The 15,597-nt window shown below is 38.2% G+C and overlaps 2 protein-coding genes across 4 annotated transcripts in view; one reads left to right on the top strand and one right to left on the bottom strand.

Moving 5' to 3' along the window:
• The first annotated feature begins 341 nt into the window (after positions 1-341).
• anp32b (acidic (leucine-rich) nuclear phosphoprotein 32 family, member B) lies at positions 342-7,655 on the top strand. The gene is made up of 7 exons (XM_053328771.1): positions 342-956; positions 3,739-3,888; positions 3,984-4,106; positions 4,710-4,902; positions 5,056-5,180; positions 5,279-5,345; positions 6,940-7,655. Exons 1-7 carry the CDS (start codon positions 903-905, stop codon positions 7,020-7,022), a joined length of 795 nt encoding a protein of 264 aa, XP_053184746.1. The 5' UTR covers positions 342-902; the 3' UTR covers positions 7,023-7,655.
• A 4,544-nt stretch (positions 7,656-12,199) lies between these two features.
• coro2aa (coronin 2Aa) overlaps positions 12,200-15,597 on the bottom strand; it is a 40,365-nt gene continuing 36,967 nt past the window's right edge. For 2 of the 3 annotated variants that reach the window (XM_053328749.1, XM_053328761.1), the window contains exons 11-12: positions 15,231-15,490; positions 12,200-14,022 (exon numbers count right to left, since the gene is read on the bottom strand). In XM_053328749.1, the coding sequence (XP_053184724.1) occupies positions 13,885-14,022; positions 15,231-15,490 (398 nt within the window). In that variant the 3' untranslated portion in view covers positions 12,200-13,884. The remainder of the gene's footprint in view (positions 14,023-15,230; positions 15,491-15,597) is intronic. The other variant, XR_008321945.1, reaches the window with a different exon arrangement.

Below are 15,597 nucleotides of genomic sequence, written 5' to 3'. Positions count from 1 at the left end.
ACTCCTACCCTGCGGATTTCTACTTGAAGGATCTGTCTCAGGAAGTCAAAAGAGGGGGTGGGGATACCCTTCCCTCCATATGCATATACAATGCTCTCTTTACTGCTGCCTAAAAACACCCCTCCTCTCTGGCCATGTGTGCAAACGAGGGGGAAAACAATCTGAGGTTTCATGGACGAAGACGACAACAGTGTATCCATTAAAGCAGTTTATTGATCAAAATTGTCACAAGGAAATCATACACAGTAATGATCGGACTTGAGTTAAAACAATGCATCGTGTAGAGTATTTTTCTTTCCCTTGCAACAGGTTTTAGCTATTCAAAAACAAGGTATCTTTATGTTACATATTTGCCCTACTTACACATTTAAAGTGAAACAACAATTCAACGTTATATATATAAAATCCGGACATGTTTTTTAAGCTATTTAACTTTATTAAGCAGATAAAACAAAGTTCACCATGACCTACTTTTAACATCTAAATTTGGCTGAATGCTATAATGCGTCGACTGTGCACACGTGTATACTGCATTTCTTCATTTTATAAATTTAATACAATAAAATAAATGCCTTTGTCTTCATACATACAACATACTACTTTCCTTTGCAGAAATAAAATTGCACCATGGCACTGTGTGTGGAGGCAGCGTCATGTTTTGTGACTGCAATGCCATTTTTTTTAGACGCGATGGGCGTTTCTGGACGCAGATGGCGCTGTTGAGCATATATTTTGTTTCAGTCCCGTTTCCCTCCATGGTTTCTCCTCTCTCCGACTAACTTAGCGTTTGGCTCAGTTCATTATACAGTCCTATATTCTCCCTCCATTAGGGCATCTCTGCCTTTGGACTGAAGATCCCACCAAAACCCAAGAGAGAAAAGTTTAACTTTCATAGGGGCACGATGGACATGAAAAAGAGGATCCACTTGGAGCTAAGAAACAGGACACCGTCTGATGTGAGTCGTGCTTTTTTTTTTTTTTTTTTATAAAACCAACCCTTAGTTTTCTGGCTAGCCTCGCTAAGCTAGCTTGCTACTTTTTTCTGCTTTGCGAGTGACCTGTGTGGCTAACGTAATGGTGACCACATGGGGCTTTTTTAGATGCTGTTTCTCGGTTATAATAGTAGGGGCGGAAAAAACACGCTTCATCCCTCGATACTGTTGTGGATTTGGGCGTATAGGGGGGTTTGCAAACGAGACGAGAGAGGGGAAAAAAGCTATATTCACAGTCGTTACTTTGAAATCAAGCTTGCTGGCATTTATTGCAGTGCTTTAACCATTTCGCAGCCTCCGTGGTCAGCGGTGCACACACCATCCAGCTCGACTCCAACATCGGGGAACAATTAGTAAACTTCTTTTCACGCCGATATGTGAGAAAATGTGCTTCCTTTAGCCATTCACAGAGCGGTGTGTATGTGTGTTTTATACAGACCTGGGAAGCCATGTTTGCTTGCTAGCATAACTCTGCTAAAAAAAAACAGGGTGCCCCCCCATTCCACGTTATTATTATTATTACTACAAATGCACTTCACAAGTCATAGAGATTAACGTGTAGTTTTAAGGTTTGGACGGGGTCTGTAGTCGATCACGAGTCTTTTAAAATCTCCCCCACATTAAGGTTACAACATGCACGGCCAAGACCCAGCATCGACAACAAAAAAACATACTTGGTTTACGAGTCATCCATATCTTAAGCCACTGCTACTACAACACCTTTTAGATAGTTCATATTTCCGCACAACTTATTCCTGCAATCGTTTTGTTTAAAAGCGTAAAAGTTTAAATTAAAAAAGGGGAAAGGAGGAGGAGGGAGAGTGTGCAGTAGTTAATACCTTTAAAAACAGCGTACACACACTTGCACACAACCGCTGCATTGCCCTTTCCTATCCTTGCATTCGTGTAAATATTGCACACCTCTTTTTGTTTTATCTTTTTAAAAACATCAAGTCTTGGGTGATAAGATGATTCATTCAACACACGCAGCAGCAGCCTCCTAACTTATGTTTTTGTTCCCGCCATATTACCCTCCTTTCCTTTGCTACGCTGGGTCAAAAGACAACGAAAATGCATCGAGTTCTTACACCTTTAACCCCCTCCCAAAACACACACATTATTATCATTAAACTAAACTTGGGTGTTGTTTTTTTATAAGTAAGTAATCCTATCGCTTTGTTTAGCCTCCCAACACAGCAGGCTGTAATGAACCGAGCTGCCTTTCAGAGGATCCGGTGCACCGCGCTTCATGCGTGGGCAGCCAAAAACACCCCGAGCCGGTGGCGTCTCATGCATGAAATAAATAGTAAAATATCTGTTAAAAACACTTTAAATAGCGTGTAACTCAAGTAAAGATCACCACTCTTGCGCTTTAACAGCAGTCTTGGCTAGTGAAATGCTCAGAGAGCTGCATACTGTGTCTCAGGGATCGCCATGTTGTCACTCTGTCGTCTTTGAAGCTCTGGGAGAGAGGAACTGTCTCCATCTTTGTTTTTTTTTGTTTTTTTCTTTCTCACTAAAATTTCCGCTCTCAATGTATTTCCTTCGACCTGAAAACGACGTTGTTGCCCCTTTGTAACAAAACTGGCAAAATATCGGTCGCTCACTCTCGACGACGAGGAATACTCCACTTTTTCCCCCACATGAAAAGCTGGTTTAACGAGCAAGAGAGAGAGAAAAAAAGGAGAGAGAGTCTTTACTTAAAGGGTGTTTTCGCCATCCTGTCCGTCGCTGCTGGCTAATGGCGGGCAGACAGACTCCTCTACTGCACGGCAGCGTGTAAAAAGGGGGCAATGGCTAGCCTGTAGCGGGCTAGCACACTAAAATCATTGCATTTGTCATTAGTGACTGCATCAGCAAGGCCATGGGGGGAAGCTGCTTGCTGCTTTGCTCTTCCTCGTTTTCAAAGAAGTCAATATATTAAAGCAGTCGGAGCACCGTGGGGAAATTAAAGCTCGGTGTGTGTGATGTATAAAAGTGCGTTTTAGATGAAGGCAGAGGGTCCATTTCTGCGTGTTTTTGCTTTGAGATATTGTCACCTTTTCACACGTTTTTGATAAGAAGTTTTCAGTGAATTGCGCAACCAGTGTGTTAGCTTTAATTGACTCAAACTAACTCCGCCTTCAAGTCTTTGGGGTTTTTTATATATTAATATCTTATAACATAAAAAAGTGCAAAATGTCTTTTTTAATTGTTTAACACAACAGGAAAGAGGAACTTTGGTGGAGAATAACATCCTGTTTTAACCAGTTTGTTATGTTTTGCTAAGCTTTGTTTTCTTTTTATATTTCATTAAAAGGCAGCTGAATAAAATTAAGATGAGATGAAATTTCTTTGCTTCATCCTACACCTTTTAGAACATTGAATGGCTATTATTTTGTTTATGTAAAAATGCTGTAATTTCTATTTTGTCATATTTCTTTGCATATATTTTTTATTTTGTTCAAAATAATAAACTAAACTAAAATATCCTTTTTATAAGTCCCACACAAAGGACATTTACATATTGCAGCAGCAAGTGGATCAATAGAAATAAAGTATTTTGAGTTTAGTTTGTTTAAGGCTACATTTTTCTGTACACTGTACATATATACAGATACATTATGTGTATGTGTGTGTGTGTATATATATATATATATACACCGTACACACACACACACATACATACATACATACATACATACATAAAGCACTTTCTCAACAGATAGAAGGTACATTTTTACATTATAATTTTCTTGTTTTTCAGGTACGAGAACTTGTCCTTGACAATTGTCGATCGGTTGAAGGAAAAATCGAAGGCCTAACAGCTGAGTTTGTCAACCTGGAGTTCCTCAGTTTGATAAATGTTGGCTTAATGTCAGTCTCCAACCTGCCTAAACTAGGAAAACTCAAAAAGGTAACATGTTGTTTCACCTTTTTACATTAAAAAGCTGAAATGTGTGTGTCTGTTGATTTCGAGTCACACCTTTCTCTCTCTCTTTTGTGTTTCAGCTGGAGTTGAGCGACAACAGAATCAGCGGCGGCCTTGATGTTTTAGCAGAGAAACTACCCAACCTCACACATCTAAACCTGAGTGGCAACAAATTGAAAGACATCAGCACGTTGGAACCATTGGTACGTGTGTGTGTGTGTGTGTGTGTGTGTGTGTGTGTGTGTGTGTGTTTTGTTTCATTATTGGTACAAAATTCATACCAATCAAGCCAAAGATGTTGAATATTTAGACAAAGTGTGGTGCTTACAGCTGTGTTAATGTCAATACAATCACATCTCAACTCACAGCATACATTTTTAATTTTGGCACAGCTTCCTTTATTGTATATTTAGCACATAAAGAATGAGGAAGCTGTTTTTGCACTTCATCACATGCTTGATTTAAATCTAGAAGGAGTCCCTGAGAGATCCTTTATTATATCTAATTAAAAGTCAAGAACAAAAATGTAATGTACAGGAAACACTAGAATGAATTGCACATGGTGTCTTTCTAGTTGAGTGTTGTTGTTTAAGGGTTAGAAATGGATACAATTACAATTTATAACTGAGAAACTGTAAATGGATGATAAATAACCAGATGCAGAAGTCTGTTTTTGTCTAATCCAATGAATAAAACACTGGTTAAATATTACAGCACAGTATCTCCTAGGCGACGTATCTCAGGTGTGTCGCAGTTCAGTTCAGCCACAGGTTTCTCATCAGTTGTTCGTTGCATTTCATCAACAGAAAAAACTGGACAACCTGAAGAGTTTGGACCTGTTCAACTGTGAAGTGACAAACCTGAACGACTACAGAGAGAGCGTGTTCAAGCTGCTGCCTCAGCTCACCTACCTGGACGGCTACGACCTCGAGGACAGGGAAGCCTCCGACTCCGACGGCGAGGCAGACGGAGACGGCGTAGATGACGACGACGATGAAGGTAAGAAGTCGCTTTCGTACCAGGATGCTGCTAAATAACAGGAGGACACAGTTTAACATGTCACGAAACTCGCTTTGATTTAATTGTAATACGGTTTAATTGTTTATCTGGAAGTTCGGTTTCAGCAAGTATTCCTTTTTTTTTGTTTTGCAGAGGGAGAGGAAGAGGAGGACGAGGACGGAGAGGAGGAGGACTTCGATGAGGAAGACGAAGAGGAGGAAGATGAAGAGGAGGTAGAAGGAGAAGAGGATGACGAGGAGGTCAGCGGAGAAGATGAGGTAAAAAAAAAAAAAAAAAATAGAAGAAACTGCTGTTGCCATCAGTCAGCATCTACTGTTTCTGATTCATCTAACTTTCATAATTCTTGTTCACCAAGGAGGAAGATTTCGGTCAGGATGGTGAAGTGGATGAAGAAGATGACGATGAAGATGAAGATGAAGACGGTATGTAACAGAGCAGCTCAGACATGTATTTTAAAACAATGAAACCCACTTTGCACCCGGTTACTCTTTCCACACTTCAAATGTAAAATCTCAAAACGTGGCTGAAAAGTTGGGTTTTTGTCTTTTTTTTAAATGTCAAGATGGGTTCATGTGCTTCAGGAATGGGAAGATAACACAACATCAGATGCTGTTGCAATAAACGCTAGAGACTGGGATAAGAATCAATCAGCTGATAAAGTGATAAAACCTAATAGACTAACTTACAAAAAGCCTATTTAGTGTTGTTACTCCTTTTTAAGATTTAACTGTTTCGTATAAATACAGCCTTATTTTTTCTACACTTTCCCTTGTGTGTGTTTACTCTTAATTATCAAAATTGAAGGTGCAAAACATCTCTACAGTGTAAAGAGCTCAATATTGACTTAACAGTGCTGCTAACGTGAGGTGAATTGGCAAAAGTCAGTAGGATGTATTTAAAACATCACTTGTATTTGTATCAATAAGAAGATGAGTTGAGTGTCCTTTTTTTATTTAGTTCTGAAATTTTATTTTTACACTAGCTTTATTTTTCTATTTTATGTAGAGTAGAATGTGGACATTCTATATGAGCACCACAGTTCACTTAATAACGACCAATGAAAACGTAATATCTGGCTTAATAATCTTTTATTTCTGAGTGGTTGCTGCGGTTACTGAGGGGGAAAAAAGTTTGTTGGGCTTTATCAAGTTGCTGCATATTATATGTCACCCATCATTTATATTACCCAAAAAACAAACAAACATTAAGCTAAATCTGTTACACATTAATATAATTAGTATAATTTTCAGGTGTGAAGCTCTCTGAAAACACTTGGAGCTGTTTATGTTAGAGGGCTGTTTTTCTAAATTTTGATGCCATCTTCCAAGTGTCAATTTTGTCACTTTTTTTGAGCAAAAATGCAGCAAAAAGGAGAATTTGAAGCATTTCTGTGTCATACATGATAGTAATATGAATATGTTAAATTTTGCACTGTTGATGAGACATAACAAGACACTTGTAGACGTCACCATTGGCTATTAGATGTTATGACAGGCATTCTTCACTTATTTTCTGACTTTTTATGGATCAAAACCCTATTTGAGACAATTTGAGGCCCCACATTTAGATCTTATTCCTATTGAGTGTGAGTGAGTGTGCGTTTAATGTAATGTAAAACGTCTAGGGAGAGAGAGAAGTGCCAAACCTAGTGGTATCAGACACATCTGATACTATGTTTATTTTCAACACATAATCATATAACATTAGAACTCGTAATGACAGCAAAACCTGATAGTGACAGTTTGTCCAGATTTCTCAAATGATGCTCAAACACTAAATACTTGTCAAGAAGCATTTCTATTTCTAACATATTTAGCACAAACAACAGCACTTCAGTCACGTGATGAACACAAAGAAAACCAAAATGTGTGGATCATGTTTTATGTAGAAAATATGAATTTTTGTATCAAAGCTTAAAGATTGAATCTCTCCTTTCAATTAACTGTAAAATGAAAATGAAAGCTTTATGGTTTTGACACGCCCCTCTTTTTTTTTTCTCCCCGTCTTTGCTCCCAGATGCAGAAGCTGGCAAGGGCGAGAAGAGAAAGCGAGACCCAGAGGATGAAGACGACGATGACGACGATGAAGATGACGATTAAGAGCCAAACTGAAGACGAGAGCCTACCGAGTTACCTTTCCTCCCCCCCACAAACCCGAACGTCCGCCCTCCTACAACTCGCACCGCCGTTGTAATCCACGTCTACCCCCCCAGCTCTGAGCTCTTTAACGGGGCAAGACTGTACCGGATGGGTGGGCCGAGTGGAGCTGCCCCCCCCCCCTCCCTCTTTTTTTTTTGTTTTTTTGTTTTTTTTTCCTCCTCCCTCCCCATGGAACTGAGAGCCACCCAACACCCTCCACCTCACTCGACCCACGGCTCCCCCGAGGTTCTCAGGCAGCCCACCACTCAGCATTCCACAATTTCACTGTCGACCCCTCTTTATGTATTCCTGTGTGAGGACTTTGGGACTGGTATCTAGTTTTGGGTCTGTGCTTTTAATATTTTGTTGAATGAATTATTTTTTGTTGTTGGGTTTATTATTTCTCATTTTTTGTCTTTTTTTTTTTTTTCTGTTCCTTATTTTTTTCCCAATAAAATTATTGCTATAGCAGCTGTGCAACCAGCGAGCCATGATTTTTTTGTGTGGCCGCCTGTTGCACAAATCAAGGTTGTAGCTACATTTTTACTTTCTGTATGACAAGAAAACAACTTTGTAAATAAAATGTTAACATTTTGTGCTTTTTTTCTCTTCCTGCCTTGCTTTTCTGGGGTCCCAGAAAGAAGTAGCGGAACAGTGTCCACGTGGCCACATTTTCTCATCCACCTCCACTGTTGTGCTCTCAACATGTTCTCTGTACTGATGGTGACTGTAGACAACAGTCCACAGCAAAGGCTTTGTCTCTTTAAGGATACTGTATCTTAATATAATACTCACTTACTAATATGTACATTTAAAGGAATATCAGTCAATATAATCATTCCTCCTGTCCACACTGGCCATGAGTAGATCCCTTATGAGTGTAAGTCCTTGATGTTGTACAAAAATGTAAAGCCAAAGCCAGTATGAGGCTTTAGTAGTCTGGGTTGGTCCAATCAAGTGGGTATCTTCTAAAGTCACAGTCCCTTTTCTTTCAAATTGTGCTTCCTTCAAAGAGATTTTTACAGAAAGACTTCCCACTTGGTTTGTCTCACATCCATTTTGCTTACTGCATTTTTGCACATATGGATGTGGATTTGCTCCTCTATCTCTTACATTGGAGCGAGATCTCTGCACAGCCGGCGTAGAGAGGGAAAATGATTACAAGCAGTGGTTTCAAACCCTTTTGGCTTGATAACACCGATTAAAAATAAGTAATGTTTACTTGGACAGACAACACAAGTTGTGAGCAGCTAAATCTCTCCAGGTTGTTTCATTTGAACAACTTTAAAGGGGCCAAAGGACTAAAACTAGCCAGGATTTCACAAGACTAAAGAAAAGATAAGAGAAAATGACTTTTGTATTTTCCCAGGTTGGGTTAAAGCAAAGTACAGTGATACATAACTCTGAAAATGTACATATGGTCATATGAGTATTGTATGAGAGATTTCCCCTTTGAAGTTAAATGCTGTAGTAGCTTGTATAGCCTGTAGTGAATAATACATTATGTAGCCGAGCAGTCATTTTTCACTCCACAGAAACATTAATGTAACTCCAAAATAGAGAGCACTTGTCTGTGGCGCCTTTATTTTTATCATTAAGCCCAGAAATGGCAACCAAACAGCATTATGTTGTTTTTTTGAGGAACAATAATTTTGTTTTTAAAACAGTTTCTGGCTTCTGCATCTTTCAGGGCCTGTTTTTCAATACTAAACACAAGCCAGGCAATCGTGTACACAGATGAAAGATGCTGGCCGTCCACATGTTGCAGCCTGAGCAGCTCAGGAGGGAGCAGAAACTCCCAAATAGTCAACAGTTGATAGCAAGCTGACTCTGTTCAAATATTAATGTGTTTTGTACTGAGTGAAACATTTTATACTTCACTTTACTTCTTCAGGCAGGATAATCATCTGTTCTGTCAGAGAAGATCTAAAACAGAAAAATTGATTTCCCAGAAAAATATAATTCTATTTTATATGATTAATATTTTTAAACTAACAGGATAAAATCATTTTTTCAGTTTTAATACATTTACACATTTAGAGACAATAATTGCATTTAAAAAGCATCTAAATCAGGCACGGTGAGGCTCATATTAACTCTTAAATTAAATGGTTTATTAAATCATACATCATCGCCACAGTGAATGCTACAGTTGACTCTGCAGCAACATTATTGCTCCAGTATAACATAAAGAGACTGTCGGAGTGTGCATGCTTTAACACAGTCAGGGTCTCTGGAATGGATTGGTGTTGTTTTTCCCATTTGGCTGGTTGAGATTTTTCTCTGAGGACTTTGTGTTGGCCACATTCATAACAGAGCAGCAGAATAATGATCACTTGCAGAGTTGTGCTGTTGCCGTTTTCTGTACAGTAATACAATCATCACTGTACCACAACACTGTAATGAAAACAAATATATGGAGAAATACTTTCCACTGCTGCTTACTGCCAGTTCATCCTAATGTATGACGTGTGTATACTTTAATCACAAAAGTCAAAAGGAAATGACAAAGGGTCAAAGGGCATTTGTTAAACCAGCTGGCAGTGATGTCATTATTTTTCTTGTCCTTATGATAAACAGCTGCTTCAGTAGTGTGTAATTTCACCAAACACTTTAGAAGTGGAATCAGTTTCAATCGCTCTAATATTGCACTTTAAAGTAGAAGAGAGAGATCAATGCAGCAGAGATCAAGATGTCCTGCTATTGGTCTTGCTCCAAAATGGGAGATGTATATACCCATGTCTTTCAAACTCTGCACTGCCAGTTTATTATGTGATTTTTGTATTTAAAAAAAAAGTAGTGTCCAAGTCCACACTGAGACCAAAGTCTGTAAAAAAAACAATCCTGATGATGTCATCGAGGTCATTTTTGAAGACACGACAAAGGTCCGTAAGAGCCACAGAAAACATTGTACAACTGTTTTTCACAGGCTGAGTCACATGTGTAAAATTGTTGCAATACCCCTTTAACAAAACTGAATAGTGTTATTCCACAACATAAATGAACAGTGTGTACTAACTATACCAGTGTTCTAACGGCCCTGCACACACACACACACACACACACACACACAGGTATGTTCACCTATTTTGTCTAAATGGACTCATTCTCAGGACCGTGTTGACATGTAAAGACTGCGCTTGATTGACATCTTTCTGACCATGCTAATGTACCTGTTCATAAGAGGTTAACACCTATGATTCATGTTAATTTTATGTAATTTATGCAGAGCTCCACCCAACTTCGCCTGGAGCAGAAGTCTAATGTTGCATTCATGTCACATTGGAATTATTAGAATTACAAGATTCGATCTTGTAATTGCATTCACGCCAACTTCCAAGTCTTTAAGTACGACCTGGAAAGTCTGACCTCTTCTCAAGGCGCTAATGTATCCAATTTGGCACTTCATGATTCAGAAATACTTCAAAATGTGACAAGTAGGAACGCTTCACATCAGCCAAAGTCTGCTGTTCATGGTGATTAAACCAAAATGTAATGGCTATATTTTATGTTGTTCGTGCACAGTATTTTTAATCATCACTCGTAAGTCATAAACAAGAGAATCTTTTCCATCCATGCCATTAATCCCATATGACCTGAATGCAACATCATCAATTAAAATAAATGGTAACACCTGCGTGTGTGCCCAGGATCTTTAACAGGAACATACCACAGACATATTATCAGAGGATGGAACAACAACAACAGATCAGTTGAAAATATTTCTGACTTGCTGTGAAATTGCCACATGAGCTCCACCAATCAAACAGCCTGTAATATAATGAATGGGTCAGCTAATGTCAGCAGTATGTGGGCACACAGACGTGAGTTTACTGGGGCAGCAGCGACAAGACAGAGATTTGCTGTTATCAGTCTGGTCACTATAAAACTGTGGTGAAGAAATGGGCTCAAAATGGCAGCTGCTATTGTTATTAAGCAAGTGATATGCAGTATTTCTTGCAGGCAGAGGACAGAATTTAGCACCATCTTCACAAATTATCAAATGATTCCTCTCAAATTAACCATTTTGGGTGACTTTTTTTTTTTTTTTAAAGGCAGAAATAATTACTATAAAAATGCAAACCAGCTCTATTTTGGGTGAGGGAGAAATACAAACACAGATACAGATCAAACAGTTTGAAATGGTTTAAAAACTGTTACCTAAAAATGTGAACAAACAGCCACATCAGCCCTTGAGCAAGTCCACTGACCAACTGTAGAAACACCAGAGCCTGGTGGGAATGTGTTGAGACTTGTCCACCAACAGCAGAGTTTATCCTGGTCTGGTGCTGCTGCTCCTAGACAAAAGTCAACCAGGGTTGGAGCTCTGCTAGAATTGTCCTGCTGGAGGTCAACAGGGTCACAGATCACAATTGTATTGAGGCCAGTTTGTCTGTGTGCGTTTGTGGGTCGGTGTGGCATTTTCCATGTGATACCTTTTTGACAAGTGGCCATGAAACGTATGCCAAATCTAGAATATCATTACGGTGCTCGTGCCTCTGTCCACTACATAAATACAGGCATGCCTGGCTGTTCAAACTTTGCACACTGGTTATCTTTGGATCAACTAACAGCTATATATATTGTGTTATTTAATATCTGCAAGCAGTTCAGTGACATATATGCATATATACATAGCTATGAAGGGTATTGTTCCTCTCAACAAGCATGTTTTGTCTTGTTAGGTTGTTTTTTTTAAAATGCAAGAAAAAACAAACTGCTAGGAGCCTGAAAGCCTGAAAGCAACAGAGATGAGGAACTGGTCCGACTGCAACATGGAAGCAACTTTGAACACCATTCAGAAGTTCCCTGAGGGAAAATACATATTTTTATGCAATTTGGATAGATTGCTCAATATACATTTATGCACATTTTACAGTTCTTTAAGCCTTTTGTGATTTCTTAAAAGATTATCATTTAGCAGAGCATTTCAAAATGGACAAATCTCATGAAAATAATAAAAAGAGAGAAAAAGACCATTGCCTTTTTAAAAGGTAGTTTTTTTCACCAGCCTCGTTCAGATTAAGTATTTTCTCAAAGGGTTTCCTATAGTTTTCTTTCTAAAAAAAAACTGAATCATCATGCTGAAAATTTCTGTCCATATTCTACTTGTAAACGTTGAGCAACAGTTTTCTTAATTGTCATTTAATTGTGGATGTTGAAACTTTTCCACTATTGTGACTTGTGAGCATGTTTACAGGTTCTTGTCCATATTGGCTTAAAAGTTGAGCTTGATAGCTGTAGTTTCTAAGATATCAATTAAAAAAAAGATCCACTCAAAGTCACTCATTTCATCAGAGTGGGCAATATGGATAAAGTCCTTTATCATTTTATCAAATGTTAGAATGTAATATTGATATATGTCATTGGCAACTTACTTGAAAATCTTTTATATCTACATTGAGAAACTGTATCAGAATAAAATAACCAGATGGGAAAAAATTGTTTAGGACAACTTAATAAATTTCATCACAATGATGCAAAAATCTTATTTAAAATACTTTATCAACAAAGCAGCCCTGCTCATTAATTTGAAAGACTATCCACAATACATATAGACAGTAATACTTGTAGAAATGTTAAAAGGGATAGTTACCACAGTATAAATTGTATGATAAAATCTCTGGCTGTAGACAAATTTATCATTATCTTACCCAACTGTTCCTCCGCTCTCACATCCTCATCTGAAATGTGAGTGGCTCAAATTTTCTCTGTGCAGCACAGTAGTACTGATACACTGTAAACTTAAAATATGAGCAGAAAAAAAACCAGCATCATGTTTCAGGTTCTTACAAAGAGCAATAAAAGAAACCCTTTACCAGAAAATACACTGAAAGTCAAAAGAAAAGTCAAACACAAACTAACCCGGAAGTCTTGCAGTACTCCGGTTCTACAATGGCTTTAAAAAGTTTATTCACAGTGACTCCACATTAGTGAAAATAAGTCTTCTTAAACATTTTGTGTCTAAAATTGCAATTTCAAGTTTTTGATTTAAATGGCCGATATTTTCTTTGAATGCTTTTTAAAATAAATTAAAAGTTAAGATCAAAGCAGCTACATGGCATCAGGTGCAGAATTGGTTCCTGCTGTGAGAAGGGTCGATTTTCCACCAATTTTCCAGTTATTCCAAAATAATAAAAAAAAAAAAAAAAATGGAAAGCCATAACACAGCTGAGAGGATGACATGAGTCATTTGTTTAGCTCACACTCTCATTCAAGCACACAAACATCTATCGTTACAAACACCGCAGCCATCTCCTCTTACAGTAGTTTAAATATTGGAAAAACAATCACCAAGCATAGAAAATAAATTCTGCGTTATCTTACAATCACACAGGATGTCTGCGACTACCCTGCAACGACTTTCAAAAACACCAAGCAGACAGCCACATCATTCAGTCAAGACGGGCACAAACATCCTTTTATCAGCTACAAAGAGCATAAAAAAGCTAAAAATTACAATAAACTTGCATAGCTGTGAAGCGTACAAAAGAAACAGGAGAAAAAAAAAAGGTCAACAGGTGCAAAGAGTTAAAACATGTTACGTCATAGGTACGAATCAGTGTTTGAGAGTATGTACCTGAATAAAGAATATATGCACCTTGTGTAGAATCGACAAGACGACATTATGAAAACACAAAGTCGAGGTGATACTCGTTTAAATCACCCCTCTGCGGTGAGTATGAGGGGCTCACAAGAAGAAAAGAGGTGAGTCAGGACTATAAGAAGAAAGTGATGGTATGAAAATGTGGTTAGTACTTTTGTACAGTAATGCTTGTGTCCCGTGAGAAGGTGGAGGTGACTCCATGGTCGGGGGTAAGTTTTAAAGTGAGCTCTGAGGCTGGATGTTTTTGATGTTCTTAATCTCTAGCTCCAGCTGTGTGATGCGCACGTCCCTCTGGTTGAGGAGCTCCCTCAGCCGTCGGATTTCGTCCTGCTGCTTGTGGAACTTCAGAAGCAGCTGCGGACAAAGCATAAAACACAACATATTGAGATATATCAGGGGAATAATATCCACAGGAGATGTGAGAGATGTGTTCAACCACTTTTAAGCTACAGTTTCTCTGTTTGGTTTCCTAAAAAAACATCTTCAAAGAGCATCATCTTACTGTTTAGAAGCCATAATCCAGATGAAAGAAGTTCTGAGTTGATAAAAATGTTGATACGTTCATCTAGTTTATCGCATTTAATTATTGCCATGTTCTCTTGGCATTACTCAACGATGAAGCTGATAGTGCTCTATAATTTTGCTATCGCCAAGAAATCCCATGAAAAGATCAAATATGTGTCTGTCTGAGAGTTCCCACTCCAAAACCTATTCTTTTATCTTTAAAATTGGTCATAAATAAATGCTTCCATTAAAAAAAAAAAAAAAGTAGTTTGTAGTTTTTAGCAAATGTTCCTCAAACAGGAGGAAATAGTGCATTGTTGGGGACTATTTCCAGCTCTGGATTAATACACATTTGGTGTGTTAATTGGTATTTATGGCAGCCAGACAGTGTATGTAGGGTTTAAAATAAAGTACAGTGCCAATTGTTCATTGTTATGAAGGAACATTAATGAAATATTGTGACTCGCTGATATGTTTTTAATGTTATGGACAACAATGGAGGTCAATGGCACAAAGGAAGAAGTTTTATCAGTTTGACAACACAGGAAATTCTTGTAATTCTAGTCATTGTTGGTTTTGGCCTTTTAATGGATTTAAGGATTAATGTATTGTAATTAGATTAATTGTATATTTATTTACGGATGAAAATGTGTAATTATTCAAACAAAAACACACCACTGGATAAAAGTTATGGCAGAAAAGGTTTCAGAGACAAACTAGATTATAGGTCTTTACACAATGTATTTATTTGACTTTGTTTTTCATTTTGTGGTTTGTTATTAGAGATGTGAAAACAGAGTAATCTAACTCTCAGTTCTCTATGATTGAAACTACATCTAATATTCAGGATTAGTGCATCAATAATACAGAAATGTAGGCCACATTCCTAATTCTTCTAATGGATTTATGAGAGGCAGGAAGATCAGTTTAACCAAAAAAATAGCATTGACATGTACATTTTTTTACTTTTCTCTTCGAATGTTAAAATTTCGACAACAAAAATCTCATACAAACAGCAGGATATAAATTCGAACAGAGACACTAAAACCACTCTCTACCTCATTCTCTGTCCGAGGAGGAGAGCAAAGTGCGAGGTCTTCTCCGTTGCTAACAGGCATCCAACTCTTGTCTCCCTCTGTAAGACCGTTGCCCTCTTTGCGGTCTTTGGTCCCCAGTTGTTCCTGAATGTACGCCAGCTGCAGCATGCCCGGCCTGCTCTGCGACCTGCGACTGTCCAGCAAGTTTCCGGACCCCTTGGTCAGCTCTGAATATGGCTCTGCTACGTGACTTCCCGGCTTCAGAGACATCAGCACTGGACCTGGAAGATAACGAGAGTGACCGGGAAAAAGATGAGCTACTTAGTCTCTATGTTTTATTCATGCACACTGAAGGACTGAATACTAAAATGAATGTTCCTGACGCTAA

This window comes from Scomber japonicus, chromosome 2 (assembly GCF_027409825.1).
Source record: "Scomber japonicus isolate fScoJap1 chromosome 2, fScoJap1.pri, whole genome shotgun sequence".
NCBI classification, from domain to species: domain Eukaryota; kingdom Metazoa; phylum Chordata; class Actinopteri; order Scombriformes; family Scombridae; genus Scomber; species Scomber japonicus.
The sequence above is the reverse complement of the archived record's forward strand: the minus strand, read 5'-3'. Positions and strand labels throughout refer to the sequence as shown.